Below are 21,585 nucleotides of genomic sequence, written 5' to 3' on the forward strand. Positions count from 1 at the left end.
GAGAGAGAGAGAGAGAGAGAGAGAGAGAGAGAGAGAGAGAGAGAGAGCTGGGGGTCTGGGGGTCCTCCCTCTCAGACAGCCTCCTGGGGAGGAACGATCATGAGGGAGAAATACTCTGGGGTCAACCAAGCTGCCACACTCCCAGGCCCAGGTGAGAAGGGACATTTGGACGTGATTAGATTCATGACTCCACAGTCCCCGCCGCTCTCTACACACTGCAACAAAATGGACCAAGAAGTACATTAGCCATTAGTACATTCCAGAGCCTGCCTACCTCAAGAGCTCCCAATTCCCTGTGTGGACTTCTGCCCGTTGCAGAAAGTGTATCTCTACTCCCGTGCTTTGACTGTCCCTAGCAGAGCCAGATAGTACCCACCAATCCCTCAGAGGAAACCCTTTTTAGTGGCTTTTGCTCTTCACTCCTCTGACCCCAGTATCCTCCCAATAGATTCCTTTTCAGACATTTCTACTGGTTGGTTGTGGTCACAGAATATTAGTTGACACAGGAGGAAATTAAATGCTTTCACGCTGGCCTCCTACTCTCAGCAAATGCGTGCCTGGTAAAGAGAGACTGGAGAAGTCAAGCACAGAGGTGCACTATTGACAGAAGGTTCAGAGTTAAGTGCCATATTCAGGATGGAGAAGCAAGGGCTTAGGGACCTGCTAACTTATCTTAGAAGAAGGGCCCTTCTGAGGAAGGAGCCATATCTGGACAGTATGACTTCCTTTTGTAGAACTCCGAATTGAATATGCCTTAACTGGGAGCATCCCAGTGTGAGCCAGTGTAAGGCTGTCTTTTCCGTAAGACATGGCCGTTCCCCTCTCAAAATCAGAGCAGTTCCAGTCACCTGCCCGAGATAAAACTCTCTTTTTGATTTGTTTGTTTTTTGGTTTTTTTGTTTTGGTTTTTGTTGTTGTTGTTGTTGTTCTTGTTCTTGTTGTTTTTGTTTTTTTGAGACAGGGTTTCTCTGTGTAGCCCTGGCTGTCCTGGAACTCACTCTGTAGACCAGGCTGGCCGCGAACTCAGAAGTCCACCTGCCTCTGCCTCCCAAGTGCTGGGATTAAAGGCATGCGCCACCACTGCCCGGCACAATTCTTTATTTACAAGATGTCCTAGGGTTTGTTTTCTTTCTTCTTCAACTTGACACAAGACAGAGTCACTTGGGAAGAGGGAATCTCAGTTGAGAAAGTGGTTCCAGCAGATTGGCCTGTAGGCAAGTCTGTGTGCATTTTCTTGGTTAATGATTGATGTAGGCCCAACCCACAGAGGTAGAAGTGGCACTCTCAGCAGGTGGCCCTGGGTTGTATAAGAAAGCAGAGGAGCAAGCCAGTAAGTAGCATCCCTCAACAGTTCTGCTTCAGTTCCTGCCTTGAGTTCCTGCCCTGACTTCCTTCATACTGCCCAGCTGACTCTAAAAAGAAAATTGTTTTTGTTTTTTTTTTTCAAGACATGGTTTCTATTTATAGCCCTGACTGTCCTGAAATTCACTCTGTAGACAAGGCTGGCCTTGCACTCAGAGATCCACCTGCCTCTGCCTCCTAAGTGCTGGGATTGAAGGTGTGTGCCACCACTGTCCAGCTTAAAATTTTTGATACGTGAAATCAATGTGTTTTTCAGCCTTTCCCTTGGCTCCAACTGTTTTTAAAATTTCCTCTCAGTAGTTTTTAACTCACAATCTCTAACATACTATATATAATTCTCCATATTTCTCTTAATACTATTACGTGACTTTATTAAAGAATATTTACAAGCATATTTTTCATATATCTTAATATTCCAATTGTGTAAATATACCTCAATTCAGTAAACCCTGTTGCTCAGTAGTGAATTGCTTGTATGCTTTCTTTTGTTTTGTTTTGTTTCCATGTGTGTGTTGCTAGGAGCTGAACCCAAGGCTTCATGCAGGGAGGCACACATTCCAGCATGAGCCACACTCTAGCCTGCCTTCAGTAATTTAAGTGAGAATATAAATCAACATATCTGTGTTTTGTAGAAAACTTTGTTTTTAGGGTGCTTCTCTTGAGCTAGGTTTCCACAGGTAAGAGTACCAGAGTGTGATGGTTTGTATAAATTTGGCCCAGGGAGTGGCACTATTAGGAGGTGTGGCCTTGTTGGAGTAGGTGTGTCACTGTTGAGGTGGGCTTTAAGACCATCATCCTAGCTGCCCGGAAGCCAGTCGTCTCCTAGCAGCCTTCAGATGTAGAACTCTCAGCTCCTCCAGCCCCACGCCTGCCTGGACGGTGCCATGCTCTTGCCTTGATGATAATGGACTGAACCTCCGAACCTGTGAGCCAGGCCCAATTAAATGTTGTCCTTTATAAGAGTTGCCTTGGTCATGGTGTCTGCTCACAGCAGTAAAACCCTAAGACAGGGTTAGAAGTATTCCCCAGAGCTCTGAGTTTTTTGCATCAAACCAGCTGCTGCACTGTCGGGAGGACCTAGGGCATTGCAGCAACAAGGAAATAAGCAGGTGACCCAAGGCTCAGGGCTCCTAATGCCCAAGGGGATGGTTGCTGGGCAACAAACAGGGACTGGCAGCAGGTGTAGTAGCAGCGGAGGGGAAGGGAGCTGGAGAGGAGTGTGGGTAGAACAGGCTGAGGCCTGGAGTTGCTGCAGCATTTAAGGACAGTGATCTACCCAGGTGGCTGCAGGTGCTAGTGCGATGGGGAGCCCCAAGGGGGCTGGTTTTTTGTACAAAGGTCAAGGAGGAAACTCAAGGCAATTTGATCCAAGTCAATAAAGTGGGAACTATAGACGGACTGAAGGGTAGCAAGGTGAGGGTGGTAAGAGGAATCAGGTTCATCCTCAGCCCTGAGGTTCACTAAGAAGAAAAAAAAAGTAAAACACAGATCACAAATGGATACAGTGGGTGGGGAAAAGTCTCTTGTAAATTCAAACTTTAATTCAAAATGTATGTGGTGTCCCCAGAACAGACACAGGGTCCTTCTCAGCACTAGCCCAGTGACGGACTGATTGACTCTATAGGAGCAGTTGTTCTGTCAGCTGGAGCTGGGGGTTAGTGGGCCACACCACACAACACATCTGCCCTCATGGTCAGCTCTGTGAGAGGTACAAAGCTATTACTGGTGGTCTTGGTCTGGACTGGGTATTTTCAGGCTCTTGGCACCTGACGTGAGAAACTGAAATAAGCACACACCTTATAAGCCAGGTTAGTTTTATTCAAAGCAAAGCGATAGTACAGGTCAAGTATGCTGTCAAGAGTGATCGAGGACCATATGAGGGGAGATACTATGCTCAAGGGCCCCAAGTTGTTGCCTAGAGGCTTCTTTTATGGAGACTAAAGGAAGGAAGAGATGCTATTGGCATAGTTTGGGTGGTTCTCTATTTTGAAGGGCAGGCTTGGAATACAGAAACCCTCTGTCCAGTGCACAGGTCCCTCTCCATAATGCATCTTGTTTTAATCATATGCATGCCCAACTATGCATAGGTGTAAAATGGTAAACAGGAAATTCTCCCTAAAAGTTCATCTAGAAAACATTTTGCCTTAATGCACACGCACCCCAATCCAGTTCACAGCAAACCAGTCTCCCTGTTCTGATACTGGACATAACTGTAAAATGACTGGATAGGATCTAAAGTTTAGTAACCCTTAAGGGAAAGAGCCTATCCCACTTTTTAGAGTGGAATACCTGTGCATCTCAGTGCGGGTGGGGTCCTAGGTTACCAACAGGTTGCTAGGTACATTGTTTGGAGAGGGGTGTATGTGCATAGGGCATGCAGGTAAGGATCTCAGGCTGCCAAGTGCATTATTAGAAGGGTGGTGTATGCCAGACCGAGTGAGTGGAGTCCCAGGTAACTATGCTATTCCCTATGCTCGCCTGCCTTGAAGCCAGTAAGGAAGAGCCCAGGACAGGGCTTGTGGGGCAACCAGAGAGGTAGGAGGAAAGCAGCAAGGAAAGGCCACCAAGCATGTCCCACAACTGTCCTAATTGTCAGGTAGGAGGAAAAATGCTATATGAAAACCCAAAGAGACATAGAGGGTCGGGGAGGAAGGCGGGCCCTGGGAGGGATACAGGGCAGAAAGGATACGAAACTGGAGGTGGAATGGTCTCTGCTGCAAAGCTGTTTAAGTCTGGAGGCCATGCCTCCATCACCAGCACAAGGGTACAGGTTTCATACTGCCCCCACGTGGCTATCTGCATCTTTACAGCATCACTAAGTAGCAGAAAGATATTTACCGCTTTTCCTGGACACATGGGATCTCCCTGGCACAGGAGCTAAAAATTGACAATTCCACAGCAACTGGTCTTTGTCCCTGATATTCGCATATATTGTGAATATTTTTTTGTTTGTTGGCACACTGAAGTAGCCTTTAACTAAAGGTGATTTTTATAGTTACTCTTTTTTGGGGAGTGGAGGGGGGACAGGATCACATCATTATAGCCTAGGTTAGCCTTAAGTTCACAGTCATCCTGTCTCAGTCTCCAGTGTTCTTTGATGTTAAAGTCTGTGCTACCACGCCAGGCTAGTGAGACAAGGGTGTGTTTTCATTTTTATGTAGCGAACTGTAGAAACTGTTCACTGTGTCACTCACAGCCGTCACCTCTTCTCTTTCTGAAGTTCTGCTTAAGGTCAGGGGCCACCTACTGTCATCAGGATCATTCCCCTGAGGTTGGAATCACTCGAGGGTCCCAGGAGAGAATCTTGGTGAGGATCTAAAGTCGCCTACAGGCATGGTTTGGTTTTTGTTTTTTGGGTTTTTGTTTTTTAAAAAGTTGCTTATTTTCTTCTGGCTTACTGTACAAGACTTTTAAAAAATACCAATTTTTGGGACCCACAGACATTGTTTTTCAAGTTGTTTGTGGCACGCACGCGTGCGTGCGCGCACACACACACACATACCACCACCACCACCATGATGAGCCACGTCTCTCCCCATACCCCAAATGGGATAGACACAGGGTCTGTGGCCAGTGCTGTCAGGCCTGGGCTATCTCTGCAGGAAATCAAGTGTGTTTGGAGTAAATGTCTGTGAGGGCCTCCAGACACCACCTTCAGCAAGGCTCTAGCATCGCATGCAGTGATTCACCCTCAACAGGACTTCAGAAAGCACTGAAGACTCCTCCCATAACCCCTCACCCTGAGTCCTCCCTTCCCATTGCCACAGACAGTACCTGAGACCTGGACCCCACCTGGGCACCACCTTAAAAACAGCCAGGGTCACACCAAGCAGAGTTTATTGATGCCATGGGCGGGGCCCACGTACACAGCAGGTGGCGCACGCAGGGCAGATTCTCACTCGCTGGACTGCAGGGGTGTTAGCGGCAAAAGCAGATGACCTGTGGGGAGCACCCTTTGTGGGTGCTCTCCTCCTAGCAGCATTAGGGGCTTTGGGTGAGCATCAAGAACCACCTAGTTACTCTAAGGTTCTCTTAGAAACACCTCCCCCTCCTTTCCCAGCTCCTTGTGAGTTTGGGGCCTAGGACCCCTTCCTGTGATCAAAGGTGGGATGATCCCTTGAGATTCACTATAAAAATTAAAATTCATTTATAAATCACAAGAGAAGGGCAGGAGGGAAGCACTGGGGGAACCTGACTTCATCGGTTACCTTGAGCCTACTCCCCTCCCTCAAGTTCTACCTCCAAAAGAGAGAGCCAAGAGCAAGGTCTACAGGCACAGAAAGGGGGTGAGAGACAGAGGAAAGGCTGTCGGAGGAACGGGACAAGTGAGGACAAGAGAGGAAAAGATGCATCGGAAGAAAAATATGGCTGCCGAGGCTCCTATCCCCAACAGCTCCCAAAAGCCATGACCTGGGGATAAAGGAGAAAAGTTCCCAGCCCAGAGACTCCCACAACGTAAGGTTCCAAATGTCCCCGATCCAAGTCCTTGCTCAAGCCATGGTGGCCTTGAGATACCCAGAGCTGTGTAGACGGGAGCTGAGGGAGGTGGGTGCTACTCCAGGTAGATATCCTCTGTGGGGCAGGCAAATGCCAGGTGCTCCTGGTAGTACTCCAGGAAGGCCCGGCTGCAAAGAGGGAGACGGCAGTGCTTAGCCCAGTGCTCTCCCCAGCCGCGCACTACTGTCTTGAGTAGCAACTATGGCCACACAGCATCCTTTCTAGCAACCTGTAGTCATGCCCCGCCTTTTCATGCACCTGAGCCTTTTCACACCCTGTATCCTCCCTGGGCTCCTGCTCCGTCTTCTCACTCACCCCACGCTCCGGGCCACTGGTCTCATAGACTCCTGGGACACAAAGACGTGGCAGGCAAAGCGGCTTAGCAGCGGGTGTTTGGTGATGAAGCCAAAGTAGCTGTGGGGACATTGGCAAAGTGGGTGTCAGAGCACTGACCTAGCCTTGGGCACTCCATTAATACTAACAGCAACTGTTATCCATCCAGACGAGTAGCTTCAGACTCCAGATCCTACTCTACCCCCAAACTGCAGCCAATCAGATCAGATCTACTGCGCCCATACCTAACAAGTGTTATTTATAAGTATTATTAAGGCCCCGTCTAAAGCATTTATATTAATTCACACATTTCATAATAGCCCTCTAAGGTAGATGTACCGATGGAGACTAAGCATAGAAAGCGTTAGTGTCTTGCCGAAGGGCACCGTCAGTCTGTGGCAGCTAAAGGAGGCAGTCTGCGACCTTAATACCTAATACCATGTATCCCTAACCGTATCCAGACTAGACACGCCAAGTACTCCTCATCCTCCACCTACTTCGTAGTAAAGCAAATTAACCATCCACCCATCACAGCTTCCCTTAGGACTCCTGGTAGTGGAACTGGGGTGGATTCTGACGCATCTCTGAAGGACTGCAGCTGGACCAGCGTCTAGCCTGACTGGCGTGGATTGGGCACCGTATCGGTATCGGTGGAGCCCTAAGGGTGGGCGGGGATTGGAGAACAGGCGGCCCTCAGCCGGCAGTGGTTGAAGGAATACAGAGGGAACAGGTAAGTTCTTACCAGCTGTTTCGGGGATGACAGCCACAGAATGAGATGTTCTTCATCTGGAAGAAGTGGCTGCAACGCTGAAACTGGAGGTTGAGCAGAATCATCCCAGATTGGCTAGGGAAAGCCTGTGACCGCTCCTACTCCATGCTTCCTTGATGCCCCTGCCCCACAGTTTTCCCTGGCTTGAACCACCCCACACCACCTCCAAGCCTCCCCATGGTCCCCAGTCTGTCACGCTCCCACCTCAGGTCCTCCTCCACTCAGACTCAGCTTGACCCCCCGCAGAGAGATCTCAAGGTCACAAGAGGCAGGAGGGCGCAGGTGGACTGTTAGTTTCCGGGCTGTGGCTATCTGAGGGAGAAGACAGAAAAGGTGGGGGAGGGGGCCTTGAGGAACCCATCAAGACCTCTCTCTCTCTCTCTCTCTCTCTCTCTCTCTCTCTCTCTCTGCCTCTGTTCATTTTTAGATAGTCTTCGAGCGCTTGGCACCTAAGGACCCCAGAGACAATTCCGGATGACCTTGGCCATCTTTGCTCTAGAACAAGCCAGTCATCACTCGGCACCTAGCTTGCCTTCCGTTTGTTCCAACCAGGCAGCTCTGGTTGGTTGCAGGTGCCAAGAACTTGTTCTGCCCACACCTCCAGCCACCTCACTCACTGCCTGATGGTCCCCATAACCTGGCCAAAGCTCTTCCATCTAGATCTGGTCTGTTCTGCTACCCAGGGCACGTCAGGCTCAGCTTCTGCCGGGCAGAGCAGCGGGTACTGATACCTGTCCACTGAGTGAACCAGGGGTTCCCAGGGAAGAGGACATGAGCGTTGATTTGAATTTCAGACAGAAGGTTGATGGCTTGAGGGGGGAGGAATCAGCAGAGAGGGGACAGCTTTACCTGAACTGACCAATAGACCCGGAGGTAAAAGAGACAGCTGCTTCACTCTGCTCTGGGTCTTTCTGATTGGGCTTCTGAGTGAGGCCTGAGAGCCGGCCCTGTATATAACATTTCCCTTCAAGGCTTGGGGCCACGGGAGCCGTGCCACCCTGTGAGACTGGAGTGACATTCAGGTGGGCCTCCAGCCTGTGCCTGCCACTTTCTCCACACTGACCTTTTGCATGGCTGCACACAGGATGCCATTGCCCTGGTGACATGGTACCTCCACAGAGCCCAAGAACTGCACATCGAAGCGATCCACCCAGCAAGGGCTCCGCTTGCTCCCTGGGGGGGTGGGGGGGTAGGGAGAGGAATTCACATAGTCAGAGGGTGATATGGGGGGAAGTCTGTGGTGGCAGGCTTCCTCTTATAGGTGGGATCTTACCCAGCAGGTCCTTGGCAGGACCAGGTACTGCATGGGCATAGAAGGCCGGGAACACTCCACGCTCGCCCGTGCGCATGTTGAAGCCACGAAACCAAAAGTCATCCTCTTCGGCTTCCACCAACACCGGGTCATCCACATCTAACTCCAGCTCATCCGGATGTCGAGGGATGAACCTGAGGTCGGGCGAGAGTTGATTGAGACCATGCTGGCTGAGGTATGTCACATACAGAAGTGTCCTAAGGAGTCTGTAGACGGGGGCCTGGCGGGTCATCGTGGCCAAGGGAGTTAGTGTACCTGAAGACAGCCCGGTGTGTTTGCTCTCTCTCCTCCCCATTGACCACACAGGAAAAAAGACCAAAGGACTCAGTGCCTGAGAGACAGACAAGAGAGACAGAGATGGGGAGAGTCAGGAATACCAGGGAGAAAGAAAAGTACTGAAAGGCCTGGCCTTGGACTGGAGCCAAATCCCCTCCCTGCCACAAACTGTTTGGGCATCCTAAGTCAAGGAAGAAAGGAAGAGCAACCCACTAGGAGCTGACTCCCTGCCACTTGGAGATAAACACTGCCCATTGTTCTAGGGAGAAAAAATGAATGGTCCAGCCTTGACCACCTCTAGAACTTAAGGCCCCCTGGACACTTTGGGGGACCAGATAGGGCCTGGGGTACCACTTCTTCCTCTGGGGCCACCCCACATCTCCCCAGTTCCCACTCACTGGAGGATCGAGATGTGCTGTTGACAAAGACATTGAGGAACTTCTTGGAGAAGGTGAGGTCGGGACTGTCAGGAGAGGCATCCTCTGGCACCTGGTCGCTGCCTAGTAACGTAGCTCCCGCCTCTTCCTCACTGGCTTCGCAGCTGCTGTCCTCTTCACTGTCGTTGCCCAGGCCTGCACAGCGCCGCAGGCTCACCAGCTCTAGCTGCGTGTGCTCATCCACCACTAGTGTGTATTTAACTGCATCGTACACCAGCGAGGCATCCAGCGGCGCAGTAGAGCCCGTAGTCCTGGAGCCAGGGGGAACCACGCTGTCTTCGGCATCATCCTCATCCTCCTCGTCCTCTTCCTCATCATCATCCTCCTCCTCCGAGCAGGCAGCAGAGCAGGAGCGGCCAGGGCGGGCAGTGCGTCCTGGTGTGGCCCAAAGCGGGGTGATGGTATCCCGTGTTGGGTTACTAAGGAAAAGGCATGGCCCGGGCTGTGCTGGACCAAGCCGGGGTGCTGCAGGGGCTGGCGGAGGTGGCCCGCAAAGGGTGTCCATGTCCACCAACTCCACGTGGGGCCCTGCTACTGCCTCTGGGTCTTGGCAGTCCTGGGGTACCGGGTTGGCCTGTGGTGCAGCCTCTTCTGGCAGGCGTGGTGCAGGAGGAGATAAGCATTGGCCAGGGCAACGAATGGGTGAGGAGCCCTCAGAGATCATGCGGCTCACCAGGTTGCTGAGCAGCCAGGGCGAGTCAGCATCCTCGCTCAGGTCAGGCTCAGACTCAGAGCCCGACTCATATTCGCTGTTGGTGTCATCCTGGCCCACAGGCAGGAAGGCAGGGCGGCGGGGAGGTTCGTGTAGTGGCTCAGGCTCAGGCTCAGGCTCGGAGGCTGGAGACGAAGCCTCCTCGATCGAGTTGGTGAGGTGTGATGAGCGGCCGCTGCTGCTGCCACCGTCACTGCTCAGCTCCAGCTCTGTCTCAGAAATGGACGAGATCATGCGCCCGAGGCGAGCGCCGCCTGCATCCTCAGAGTCCGAGCCCGGTGAGGAGAGCTCCTGGCTGCTTCGCCGACCCTCGTGGCCTCCACTAGAGTGGCTTCTCAAGTCAGCCTCAATACCAGGATCAGAGGAAGGGGAAGCTCCACCTGATGGCTCTGGGGGCTGGTTTCCTTCACAGTCACAACCAGGGCGTGCAAGGGACTGTACCTCATGGGGCTCCTCTTCTGCTGGCAGGAGAGGGGCTGGTAGCTCTGCAGGGCAGGGAGTTGGGTTACTGACTCCAGAAAGCAGGCCTCCCTCAAGCAAGCAGCCATTCCTCCCTTCCCTCCTCTTTTATTGGGCTCCTAAGAATCTCCATGCCTCACCTTTAAGGGGTTCCTGGGCTGGAGAACGCAGCACTGTCTCCTGCCAGGAGGATGGGGGTGCAGAGGTTAAGCCTCCATTGTTGTTATTCAGGGAGTCCTAGGTAGAACGACAAATCGGTATAGCTGAGGACCACTCCAACAATAAAGAGAAGGAAGGGCCTGGTACAGAGACTCCAAACTCAACTCGAGTGTTGTATGTCTCAGGAAGCTCACCTGTGCGCCAAGTGTAGTCAGGTGGAGAGTGGTGGGTCTGAGCTTGTGGGGCTCCTCTAGGGAAGGAGAGGGGATAAGGGACTCTCCAGCAAGCGCCTGTGAACCGGATCCTTCCCCGGCTTTGCCTTCCCCGTCTCCTTCTTCCTCCTCTTCCTCCTCGTCGTCCTCCTCATCGTCTTCCTCCTCCTCGTTGTCATCGATCATCTCAAACTCCTGGAAATCATCTTGGAAGGAACAGATCGGGTGTGGCTGCTCCGAGCGACCTAGGGAGAGACTGTCCTGCAGGAAGGAAGGACAAGACAGGGCTGAGTAAAGCAATCACTTGGCGTCTCGGGCACTAGAAGAGGGGAAAGCAGGAAACTGAAGTGTTCCTTCCAGTTCACTGTACCCCATCAACAGAGCCAGGTTTGTCTGATTTTAAAAAAATCTGCCTAAGGTGCGTATGGGTTGCTGCCTTCTGGGAAGGGCCCAGTCTCTGAGACATTCTCAGAGTAATCCCAACTAACCCCCCGGAGTTATTCACCCCCCAAACCCCGTTGTATGTATACTGCCAGTCTTGCTTTCGTAGCATTTTATCAATTCACAGCTAGTGGCTTACATGTTCTGGTGTGAGACCACCAGAACAGGGTCACGTACACACTCTGCATTGGTGTACTCGCCCGTGGGGACATCATCAATAAGTAACAGACGAATACATCAATATGGAGAGCCTTCGCTCCGATGATTCACCAAGTTTGTACCAACCCCCAGGGTCTTTGGCATAGCCAGTCCTTCTGCCAGCAATTCCTCTGTTCCACACCCTCCTACCTAACCCCATCTGCCTGGTTCCTGCTAACCTCGGGGTTCTATGACTGACATCTCCTCTGCCAAGTCTTCCTGGTTCCCTCAGTCTGGATTGGATTCCCTTCCCCCTCATCACATTTTGTGTCCAGTTGGAACAGGGCCACTGGCATATGGGTGATCACTAGCCCTCACTTGTATTCACCTCCCGCCCCCGCTAAAATGGAAAGTTGGGTTTGGGGTGGGCCTGCTATCTGCCTCTGCTCAATGCCTGTAAAGCCCCCCTGCACTTGACACACGGCATTTCCTCAAAACAAACGGAAATGGAGACATACAGAAGCAGAAGGGCTGAAGGGGAACGATTTTAGAGGGGGATGAGCTAGAGAGGCCACAAAGGTTGAGTTTTGGTAGAAACTGGAGGGTTTAGATCTTCGTGGGGAGTGATCTGAAGACAGAAGCACCGAAGCAAAGGCACACACCTCCTCCTGGGGCACTATGCTGGAGAAAGCTGCCAGAGAAGGCCCTCCGAAGGGTCTATGGTGTGTTAGGAAAGAAGACTGGCACCAAGGGGCCATCAGCAAGAGCAGAGGATTATTTTGCACAGAAGCTGCACTCAAGACTCCCTAGACCCACAAGAATGTTAGGGAAACTGAGCCTGTGTGAACCTCTGCTTTACTCAGATCCTACACACCCAGCCCTTCTCCCCACCTTCTCGCAGTGGTCCGAGTCGTAGCTAAGGCCCAGGCCACAGTCGTCCGTGATCTCAGACAGGTCTTCATCATCAAATTCTTCCAGGCTTATGTCCTGGGGAGGCCTGAAGAGGATGCCAGGGTCAGAGAGCCACCTGTCCTAGGCTCCTGGCCTGAGAGCTGATCCTGAGGATACTGGTGGGAAATGTCCAGCTCCCAGGGCTCCCAACTCATATGCTAAAGCCATGTCATTTTGACCCCAGGCACTGCTCTCTCCTGGGTCCCCTCCTCCACCACAGCAAATGAGCCCAGGGGAGGCAGGCATCCCTCCACAAACCCCTCCCACTCCTTTTCAAGCTCAGCTCCCAGCCCCAGTGGGTCACAGCTTCAGCCTCAGGGGAGACACCTTGAACCAACAGGGGGAGGGGGAGCTGCGACAACAGGAGAAGGAGGGGTCCAGCTGTTCTGCTTGTGTCCCCACCCACTCCAGCAGAACAGGCCTACATCTAAAGATCCAGCCCCCTCCAATCCCAACTTCCCCATCTCACCCCCAGAGCTTCAAGCTTGATTTCACTCTCTGCCATCTGTGGGGCTAGGGGCCAGGCCCTAGCCTCTGTGAAAGGAGACATAACAAGGCCCAAAGGACACTGCCAGGAACAGACTAGGTGCTGAGAACCCTGCCTAAAATCCCTCAAAGGGTCAACCCAAAGACCCCACCCTTGCTAGGTCATCGGTCCTGACTGGGTGCGGTTCGGTATCCTAAAGGGAGAAGTGAATGTGTGTCTGTGTGTGTGTGTGTGGGGGGGTGCCATTGGGTCTGCGCGACAAGGAGCAAACACGGAGGGACCCGGAGCCCAGGGTGGGGGATGGGAGCATCAGTCAGAGGCCTGCAAACCAAGGTGGAGCCCCGGCCTGGGTAGTTGAAGTCGATGGGGTGGGGTGGCAGGCCGAAGAGACCTAGGTGATGAGACCCGCCGAATGCGTACCTGCAGCCGGGAGGCGACAGCGAGTGAAAGGTGGAGAGAGAAAACATCTCCGCGCGATCCGCCATCTTCCCAGGAACCGCCGGCCGGGAGCGAGGGGGAGGGGTGAGGAGCACCGCGCGCCCTTGGTGCTCAGGCTCGCGGCCTCTGTCTCCCCACTCACCTCGTGACACGCCCTGCGACACCCGTCGGCGACACACCTCAGCGCCCTGCCAGGACACCGCGGCAGCAAGCCGCGCCGCAGGGGTGAGGGGAGGGAGTGGCGCAGGGCGGGGCCTGAGGTGGGGGCGGAGGAATGGGGGGTCGAGCCGAGGAGGGGATGCGGGATGAGAGGTGGTGGTAGCGGTGGTGGCGGTGGTAGCGGTGGTGGTGAGATTCCGGTCGGGAGAGCTGGCGTGCGGCTTGCGTGGTCCTAGCGAGGAACAGGCGAGAAGGGATAGGTGGAAGCAGAGACACGCTGGTAGACCAAAGGTTTCTGCAGGAGCCGAGAGAGATGCGGGGGAAATGGGTGCGGTAGACCCAGGAGCCGGGACCAAGGCGGCTCGGGTCTGTGCGCCTCTAGTTACGGCGTTGTGCAGCGCTCCTGGGAGGTGGACTGTTCGTGGTGGGTGATGGGCGAGGACTTAGGAACAGCATTCATGCCCCGGTAAATTCGAAAAGCAGAGTTGCTCAGGAAGCCCGCCAGACCTCCTAACCCACCAGACCTACTAACCCGCTAGACCTCCTCCTAACTCGCTTGACCTTCTACCGGGTGGCGGGAGCTGTCCACCCGAGGGTGCTGATCAGAGCTTGTCGGAGCTGTTCTCCACTGGGTGCTGATGGGGCCAAAAGAAACTTCTTAAAATGTGCTGACTCCAGCTAGAGATGTCATTATCCTGACAGTGCTAATGGGACCGGGACAGTGATTCTGTCTCAAAGGATGTGAAGAGGTCTGGAATCAGAGTCCATCATCCAGAGGCCAACACTGAACTTTCTCTCTATGGCACAGACTGAAGAACCTGGACAGAGACAGCGGTGGTCACCAATAGTTGAGGCTATGCTCATCAACTGAACTACTGTTTCTTGGGGCCACCTAGGCTCTTGGCTCTGTCCTGAGTATGGAAAACCTCCAAGTTGAAACATAGGCTTACTAAAGAGTTCTGTGTAGAGAGAAAGGGCAGGAATGGAGCCAACTGTGAAGTGAGAGAGGAGATCAAAGCAGTGACGGACAAGCTAGAGGAGGAGGGGTGGGGAGCCTCACACTGGAATTAGTTTTGAAGGAAGAACGAGACACTAGAGTGTTGAGACTGGAAGTTACAGAGCAGGAGGGGCTCAGACAGTCAGGTGGGACACCCTGCTCAGCCACTTTCTTCGTTTCTGAATGGCCAACGAGCGTGACTTCTCCGTGAAGTCTCCAGGCTTTCTCGGGATTCATCGGGATTGTATAAGCCTGAACTCGTCTCAGACTGTAACTTCCATGCCCCACACAAGCCTCCCTCTTATCAAATGATCACACTCAGATTCCAAAGGCATAAACAACCCGGAGGAGGGGTTACCTCCCATTTCTCCTGTGGAGTTTCTCTTTGGCTCCAAGAGCACAGATTCTCTAGACTTAAGATCTTCTTTTAGCCACCAACGTTCTGAACATGAGGCAATTGTTCAGTGTGCCAGAACTCAGTTTCTCCATCTGAATAAAGGTGCTGTGCCACACGTAAGCCCCGGGGTACAATAATTAACGATCACTTAATATCCATTCTTCAAAAATGCACAGTCGGGCATAGTGGTGTGTGTCTTCAATCCTGGCTTACAGGAAGCAGAAGCAAGTTGGTCTCTGTAAGTCTGAGGCTAGCTTAGTCTACACAGTGAGTTCAAGGCCAATCGGGACTGCAGAGTGACACACACACACACACCAAAGAAAAATAATGTGAGAGGGTGGCAATGGCTTGCATACCTTCCGTATGGGAGCAGACTCTGGGAGAGCCTCCTGACCTGCTGACACTGGCTCGGAGCCCTTTTAGATAGCATACTCAATGTTTTGCAACGTCACTGTTTCAATGTTACCTTTTCCTTTTTGCCTCGACATCCATTTCTACTGCAGCACACTGACAAGTCTCTTTCTTCTTCAGCTGCACATAGAGCATCTCCATTGCTGGTGTTCTGACGTTTCAATCCGGTGTATCTTCGTGTAGATTTATTTAACATGTCTTCTCTGCCTGAGGCTCACTGATCTTAATTACATGAATCTCTATTTCATTAGTAAAAAAAATCTGACAACCATTACCTCTTAAAAATATGCTTTCCCATTATCTCTTTACTGTCTCAGAGCCAACAATGGTGGTGCATGCCTGTAATTCCAGTACTTACTATACTGAGGTGGGAAAAGCTCAGTTTCGTGGCCAGCCTGGGCTACACACTGGACCTCTAGACTGAAAAAATGCAATCAGAGAAATTTGGTCTCTATTCCCTTCCTTCTTCCAGAACTCCCACTAAATTCATATTGGATTTTTTGCCTCTAGCCTCCAGGACTCTTGACTTCTTGCTTACGTTTTTCATATCTGTGTCTTTCCAGACAATATTTGCAAAACTTTATTCACATTTATATTTTAGTTCATTTTCTTTTCAACTGCTTACCACCTGTGGATAAAGCTGTACACTGTCACCAGTTAAGCTGGCCAGTGAGTCCCAGACGTGTGCCTATCTCCATCTCCACAAGCCTAGGACAAGACATATATGACATTATACCTGGCATTTTTGCAGGGGTTCTGGGGTTCAAACTCAGGTCTGCATGCTTCTGAAGCAAGTACTTCATTGACTAAGCTACCTTCCCAAACCATAGATATATATTTTTAAAGATATGCTCTCTTGATTGTCTTGGGCTTGGGTTCACATACTGTTGAACCTGTAGGCTTTGGCCACCTCTGCAGTCTGCAAGTCATCTGGTGCCTCAGGGAGAGTTTCTCATAGAATAGCTATTAGATCTTGGAAGGGTCATGTTCCTGATCAGGTCCAGCCTAGATTCTCCACCTCAAACAATTACAACAAATCTCTCCATTTTAAGTCACTTCGTGAACTCAGGAAAACTTTCCCACAAAGGTCTGCCCCCTTGCTCACGTCAGGCCTGATGAAAACCTGAGTTTGGAGATGCAGTCAGAAAAAAAAAAAAAGGGGGCTATACCATGTCCAAGTCTGGTTGTCCACACAGAAGTCTGACCTTGATTGCTGTGACAAACCTCCCAACAAAAGCAACTTAGAGGAGAAAGGGTTTATTTAACACAGGGTTTCAGATTACAGTCCATCATGGCAAGGCAGTCCATGCAGCAAGAACTTGATGCATCTGGCCACATCAATCCACAGTTAGGAGGAAGAGAGGAATGAACTCACTCAGCTCAGCATCCCATGCACACAGCCCAGGCCTCATCCACAGTTAAGATGACAATCCCCCACAGGGATGCCAGAGTCCCCTCTCCCAGACAATTCTAGAGTCTATTGACAAGACTAACCATCACAATTAGAAATACAGATTTATTGTTCAAGGATGTGTTTCTTAGGTCTATGTAAAAGCAAAACTGTGAAGCCATAGACTCCCTGGGACCTCCCCCATCCCAGGTCTCTGACACAACCTAGAGATGCCCCCTATCCCCAACGGCCACCAATTTCTGTTCACTCTCCCAGCCTTCTTTCCCCAGCTCCCCTCACACCTTATCACCACCCCATTCACCTCCCTATGCCCTCTCTCAGCCAGTTCCCGCCCTTCATCCACCTGTGATGACTATTTTATTTCCCCGAGTGAGATTCACGCGTCCTTTCTTGAGCTCTCCTTGTCATTTAGTTTCTTTGGGTCTGTGGATTGTAGCATGGGTATCCTGTACTTGATGGCTAATAGCCACTTATAGGTGAGTACATACCAGGCATGTCCTTTTGGGTCTGGGTTACCTCAATCAGGATTATATTTTCTAGTTCCATCCATTTGCCTGGAAACCCCATGATGTTCTTATTTTTAATGGCTGACTAGTATTCCATTGTGTAAATGAACCTCATTTTCTTTTTTTTTTTAAACTATTTATTTATTTATTTATTTATTTATTTATTATATGTAAGTACACTGTAGCTGTCTTCAGACACCCCACAAGAGGGCATCAGATATCATTGCAGATGGTTGTGAGCCACCATGTGGTTGCTGGGATTTGAACTCATGACCTCTGGAAAAGCAGTCAGTGCTCTTAACCACTGAGCCATCTCACCAGCCCCGAACCTCATTTTCTTTATCCATTCTTCAGTTGAGGGACATCTGGGTTGTTTCCAGTTTTGGGTTATTATGAACAAAGCTGCTATGAACACAGTGGAGCAAGTGTCCTTGTGGTATAGTAGAACATCTTTTGGGTGCATGCCCAGGAGTGATATAGCTGGGTCTTGAGGTAGAACGATTTCCAATTTTCTGAGGCTCCAGGGAGTCTATGAGATTCTAACCGAGGCTCCAAGCATTGGGAGATATGGATCCTAAAGTGGCCACCTACTGTAGTCAGGCAGGACTCCAAGTGGAGGAATAAGGACACCAACACACCCACAAAACCTTCTACTCAAAATCTGTCCCGCCTAAAGAAGTGCGTGAACAAAGATGGAACGGACTGAGGGAATGGCCAACCAATAACCGGCCCAACTTGAGACACATCCAATGGGCAAGAAGCAATCCTTGCCAGCATTGATGATAGTCTGTTATGCTTGCAGACAGAAGCATAGCATAACTGTCCTCTGAGAGGCTCCACCCAGTAGCTGACTGAAATAGAGACCTACAGCCAAAAATTAGACAGAACTATGGAAGTCTTGTGGAAGAGTTGGGGGAAGGTAAGGGACATGGAAGGGATGAGAACTCCATAGAAAGACCAAGAGTCAACTAACCTGAACTCTTGAGGCTCCCAGAGACTGAACCACCAACTAAAAAGCAAGCATGGGCTGGACCTAGGCCTCCTGGCACATGTGTAGCAGATGTGCAGCTTGGTCTTCAGGTGGGTCCTGAACAGCTGGAGCACAGGCTGTCCCTGACAATGCTGCCTGCTGTGGATCTTGTTCCTCTGACTGGGCTGCCTTGTCTGACCTCAGTGAGAGAGGATTTGCCTAGTCCTGCAGTGATGAAGTACCAGGATGGGCCTCCCCCTTCTCAAAGGAGAAGGGAAAGGGGGATGGGAGGAGATACTTGTGAAGGTGTCTTAGTTAGGGTTTGTATTCCTGCACAAAATACTATGACCAAGAAGCAAGTTGGGAAGGAAAGGGTTTATTCAGCTTACACTTCCACATTGCTGTTCATCACCAAAGGAAGTCAGGACAGGAACTCAAACAGGGCAGGAACTTGGAGGCAGGAGCTGATGCAGAGGCCATGGAGGGATGCTGTTTACTGGATTGCTTACTTTCTTTTTTCTTTGAATAACAAGTTTCTTTTTTTAAGCTTATCATCCTCATATACTTCTCTATTATAATGATACCATCTTTCTTTTTTTTTAAAGATTTATTTATTATATATGAATACACTGTAGCTGTCTTCAGACACACCAGAAGAGGGCATCATTACAGATCTCATTACAGATGGTCGTGAGCCACCATGTGGTTGCTGGGAATTGAACTCAGGACCTCTGGAAGAGCAGTCAGTGCTCTTAACCACTGAGCCATCTCTCCAGCCCCTAGATTGCTTACTTTCTTATAGAACCCAAGACTACCAGCTCAGGGATGGCACCACCCACAATGGGCTCTCCCACCCTTGATCACTAATTGAGAAAATGCCTTACAGCTGGATCTCATGGAGGCATTTCCTCAAGGAGGCTGCTTTCTCTTTGATAACTCTAGCTTGTGTCACGTGGACACACAGAACCAGCCAGCACAGAGAGGGAGACTGAGGGCGAGGGGACTGAGATTGGGATGTTAATTGAATAAATAAATTAATGGGAAAAATGTAAAGCCAATCTAAACATCTAATCCTGAAAAGTAAGAAATTTTAAGACTTTATTATCTGAGGGTATATGGGCAAATGGTATATAACTCATTAAAGCCATGTTTTCAAAGAACATATAAAATTATAGGAAAGTTATTAATATATGACGCTAAATAAAAAAAAACTTGGTATAGGGTTGCAAATAGTATAGCCTCACTTATATAAAAGATTTGGGGTATACTAATTTTTTAAAAAGTTACGGTCTTTCAACAGGCAGTGGTGGCTCCTAATACTTGGGGGGCAGAGGCACGTGGATCTGAGTTCAAGAACAACCTGATCTACAGAGTGAGTTTCAGGACAGAGGACTACACAGAAAAACCCTGTCTCAAAAAAAACAAAATAACAACAACAAATAAACAATAAACAATAAAGTCTGTCTATGTAGACCTGGCTGGCTTTGAATTCAGAGATCCACCTGCCTCAGCCTCCCAAGTACTGAGTCTACAAGCATGGACCACTGTACCTGGCTTAAAACTTCAGTGTCGTTTTTTGTTTGGTTGACTTTTTATCATGTGTGTATGTCCATGTGTGTACATATATGTACTAAAAATCAAATCCAATGTCTGTACACACCAAGCGAGCCCTTTACTACTGAGTTGAATTTGTCTCTTAATTGCCTTTGTAAACTAAGAATTAGGCTTTGGGAGAGTTAAGTACTGACACACAGAGAACATTCTCTTATATGGGTAGTTTGCAGTCAGTGTGAATGCTACATAGGACCCGGGTTCGATTCCCAACACCCACATGGAGGCTCACCACCTCCTCTGTGTGATGTTCAGAAGCACAAGGTGGCAAAACTCTCATACACATAAAATAATAGAAATAAACCTTTAGAAACACCATATAATAAAAAAACTGTAAAGAATATATATTTAAAAAAACAAACAAACATGCTAGACCTGCAACAAATCAGTGGAAACTTATGAGGAAAAACTTACTCCAAACTGACCCACACAGGACAGAATGAGCAGACAAGGACTTTAGGATAAATAGCTTTTATAGTCACGTATATACTGAAAAACATGAACATAATGGAAAGCAAATGGAGTCAAGAAGAAACAAGGGGAACTTGTTTGTGGGCTTAAAAATTAACAAAAACAAATCTTAAGAGCCTGGAGAAGACACCTGCACTTATGCACATACCCTACCCCCAGATACATACAAGTATGTACTAAAAATAGTAAGAATGAAACTTTTTTAATGTAAGCTGTAACAGAGAGGAGGACTCAAGCTTTCCTTTTACAAGTGGTTAAAGCACTTATAAAGAAAGTGTCTGAAGTGCTTGCTGCATCAGCCTGCCAATCGGAGCTTGGATACCTTGGAATCCACATAAGTGTCAGATTGGATGGAGTGCATCTGGTTTTGATCTCAGCATGCCTCTAATGACAGGCAGAGAGAAGAGAATTGCTGGAAGCTGAAAGGCCAGCTAGCCTGACACAGGCAGCATTGAACAAGAGACTGAAAATAAGCTAACAGAAGCTAACAGCCAAGAACCCTCTGGCTTCTACACACACACACACACACACACACACACACACAAACACGCACAATTTTGAGTTAAGTTTGGTTGTTTAAGGCTTGTAATCCACTCAGCTACATAAATGGAACATAACTTATAAAAGGAAATTTTCATTGTGGCTTATGGTTTATCAGAGGTTGCTTGATCCTGTGCACCTGCACAGAACTCAAGCCAGTGAGAACACGTAGAGGAATAGGTTATTCACCTCTTCATAGACAGGAAGCACACAGTAAGGACCAGGGGCTAGGCAAACCTTCAGTGCACATCCTCAGTGACTTACATCTTCCCGGTAGGCAGCAACTTAATAGTTCATAGAAACTACCAAAATAGCACCACCAGCTTGGAGCCAAGGGTTTAACTCATGAGCCTGTCGGGACCTTTTATATTCAAACGATTATTGCATCCATAGATCCAAAACACTCAACAAATCCCACTAAACATAAAATTGCTGAAAATCTGTGACTAGGAGAAAATCTTCAGAATTAATCAGGTTTTCCAAATGCACACTGGAAACACACATCTTTCTCATCAGAAAAATGGTGGTACACTTTTACTTTGTTCAAATAAATGAATTCTCACTAAACCTCTGCTGCTGTCTCTTGTCACTTACATCTTTCTCTGACCAAGAACCCCTAGAATCCTTGGTCTGATATTATCTCTTAAGGACCATGAAGGATGGTAGAGAAGAACCCTGTTCGAGAAGAGGTCACTCCATCCCCATGCTCTGTAAGCATCCCTCTTCCTGCCTTCTCTTTTCTAACATCAGCTGCTTTGTGTGGGTTTTGTTGGGTTTTTTTCTGCCTTTTTTTCCCATTCTAAGATAGTTTTGCTACTCAAAATGGTTAAAATTTTGTTATCTTGGTCAGCCAAGGATACAGATAATCTTTTCTTAGATTCATGTGAGACCAAAGAGGGGGAAAAATGTAAGAGCTTTTCAAAACCTCAAGCATTAATAAAATCTATATAAAAACTTGTACAAAAATAGGAACTTGTAGCTTAGCTACATATGGATAAATGATGTTTGTTTCATTCTGTTATACATCCAGTTTGGATTCAGCTATCTCTTGAAAAGTTGGTGAATATAGTTTGATATGTTGCTGTCTCGTGACTAGATCATTAGTATATGTTGTTAACAAAGCAAACAG

The 21,585-nt window shown here is 49.3% G+C and overlaps 1 protein-coding gene across 1 annotated transcript; it reads right to left on the reverse strand.

Moving 5' to 3' along the window:
• Positions 1 to 5,182: 5,182 nt before the first annotated feature.
• Positions 5,183 to 13,351, reverse strand: Mapk8ip2 (mitogen-activated protein kinase 8 interacting protein 2). Its single transcript, XM_028753739.1, has 12 exons — positions 12,966 to 13,351; positions 11,999 to 12,104; positions 10,511 to 10,789; positions 10,298 to 10,394; positions 8,948 to 10,183; positions 8,529 to 8,604; positions 8,235 to 8,407; positions 8,025 to 8,134; positions 7,166 to 7,273; positions 6,935 to 7,005; positions 6,175 to 6,273; positions 5,183 to 5,987 (listed from the first exon to the last, which is right to left on the reverse strand). Exons 1-12 carry the CDS (start codon positions 13,028 to 13,030, stop codon positions 5,915 to 5,917), a joined length of 2,493 nt encoding a protein of 830 aa, XP_028609572.1. The 5' UTR covers positions 13,031 to 13,351; the 3' UTR covers positions 5,183 to 5,914.
• Positions 13,352 to 21,585: the final 8,234 nt, after the last annotated feature.

This window comes from Grammomys surdaster, unplaced genomic scaffold, assembly GCF_004785775.1.
Source record: "Grammomys surdaster isolate TR1022 unplaced genomic scaffold, NIH_TR_1.0 125953, whole genome shotgun sequence".
NCBI lineage: Eukaryota > Metazoa > Chordata > Mammalia > Rodentia > Muridae > Grammomys > Grammomys surdaster.

What these genes read in the sequence shown, in the direction of transcription:
- Mapk8ip2 (XM_028753739.1), bottom strand. Translation starts at nt 13,030, where the DNA reads ATGGCGGATCGCGCGGAGATGTTTTCTCTCTCCACCTTTCACTCGCTG. An exon ending in TGACTACACTTGGCGCACAG is followed by an intron (nt 10,395 to 10,510) that starts GTGAGCTTCCTG and finishes CGTTCTACCTAG; the next exon opens with GACTCCCTGAATAACAACAA. An exon ending in TGAGTGGAGGAGGACCTGAG is followed by an intron (nt 7,006 to 7,165) that starts GTGGGAGCGTGA and finishes CTCAACCTCCAG; the next exon opens with TTTCAGCGTTGCAGCCACTT.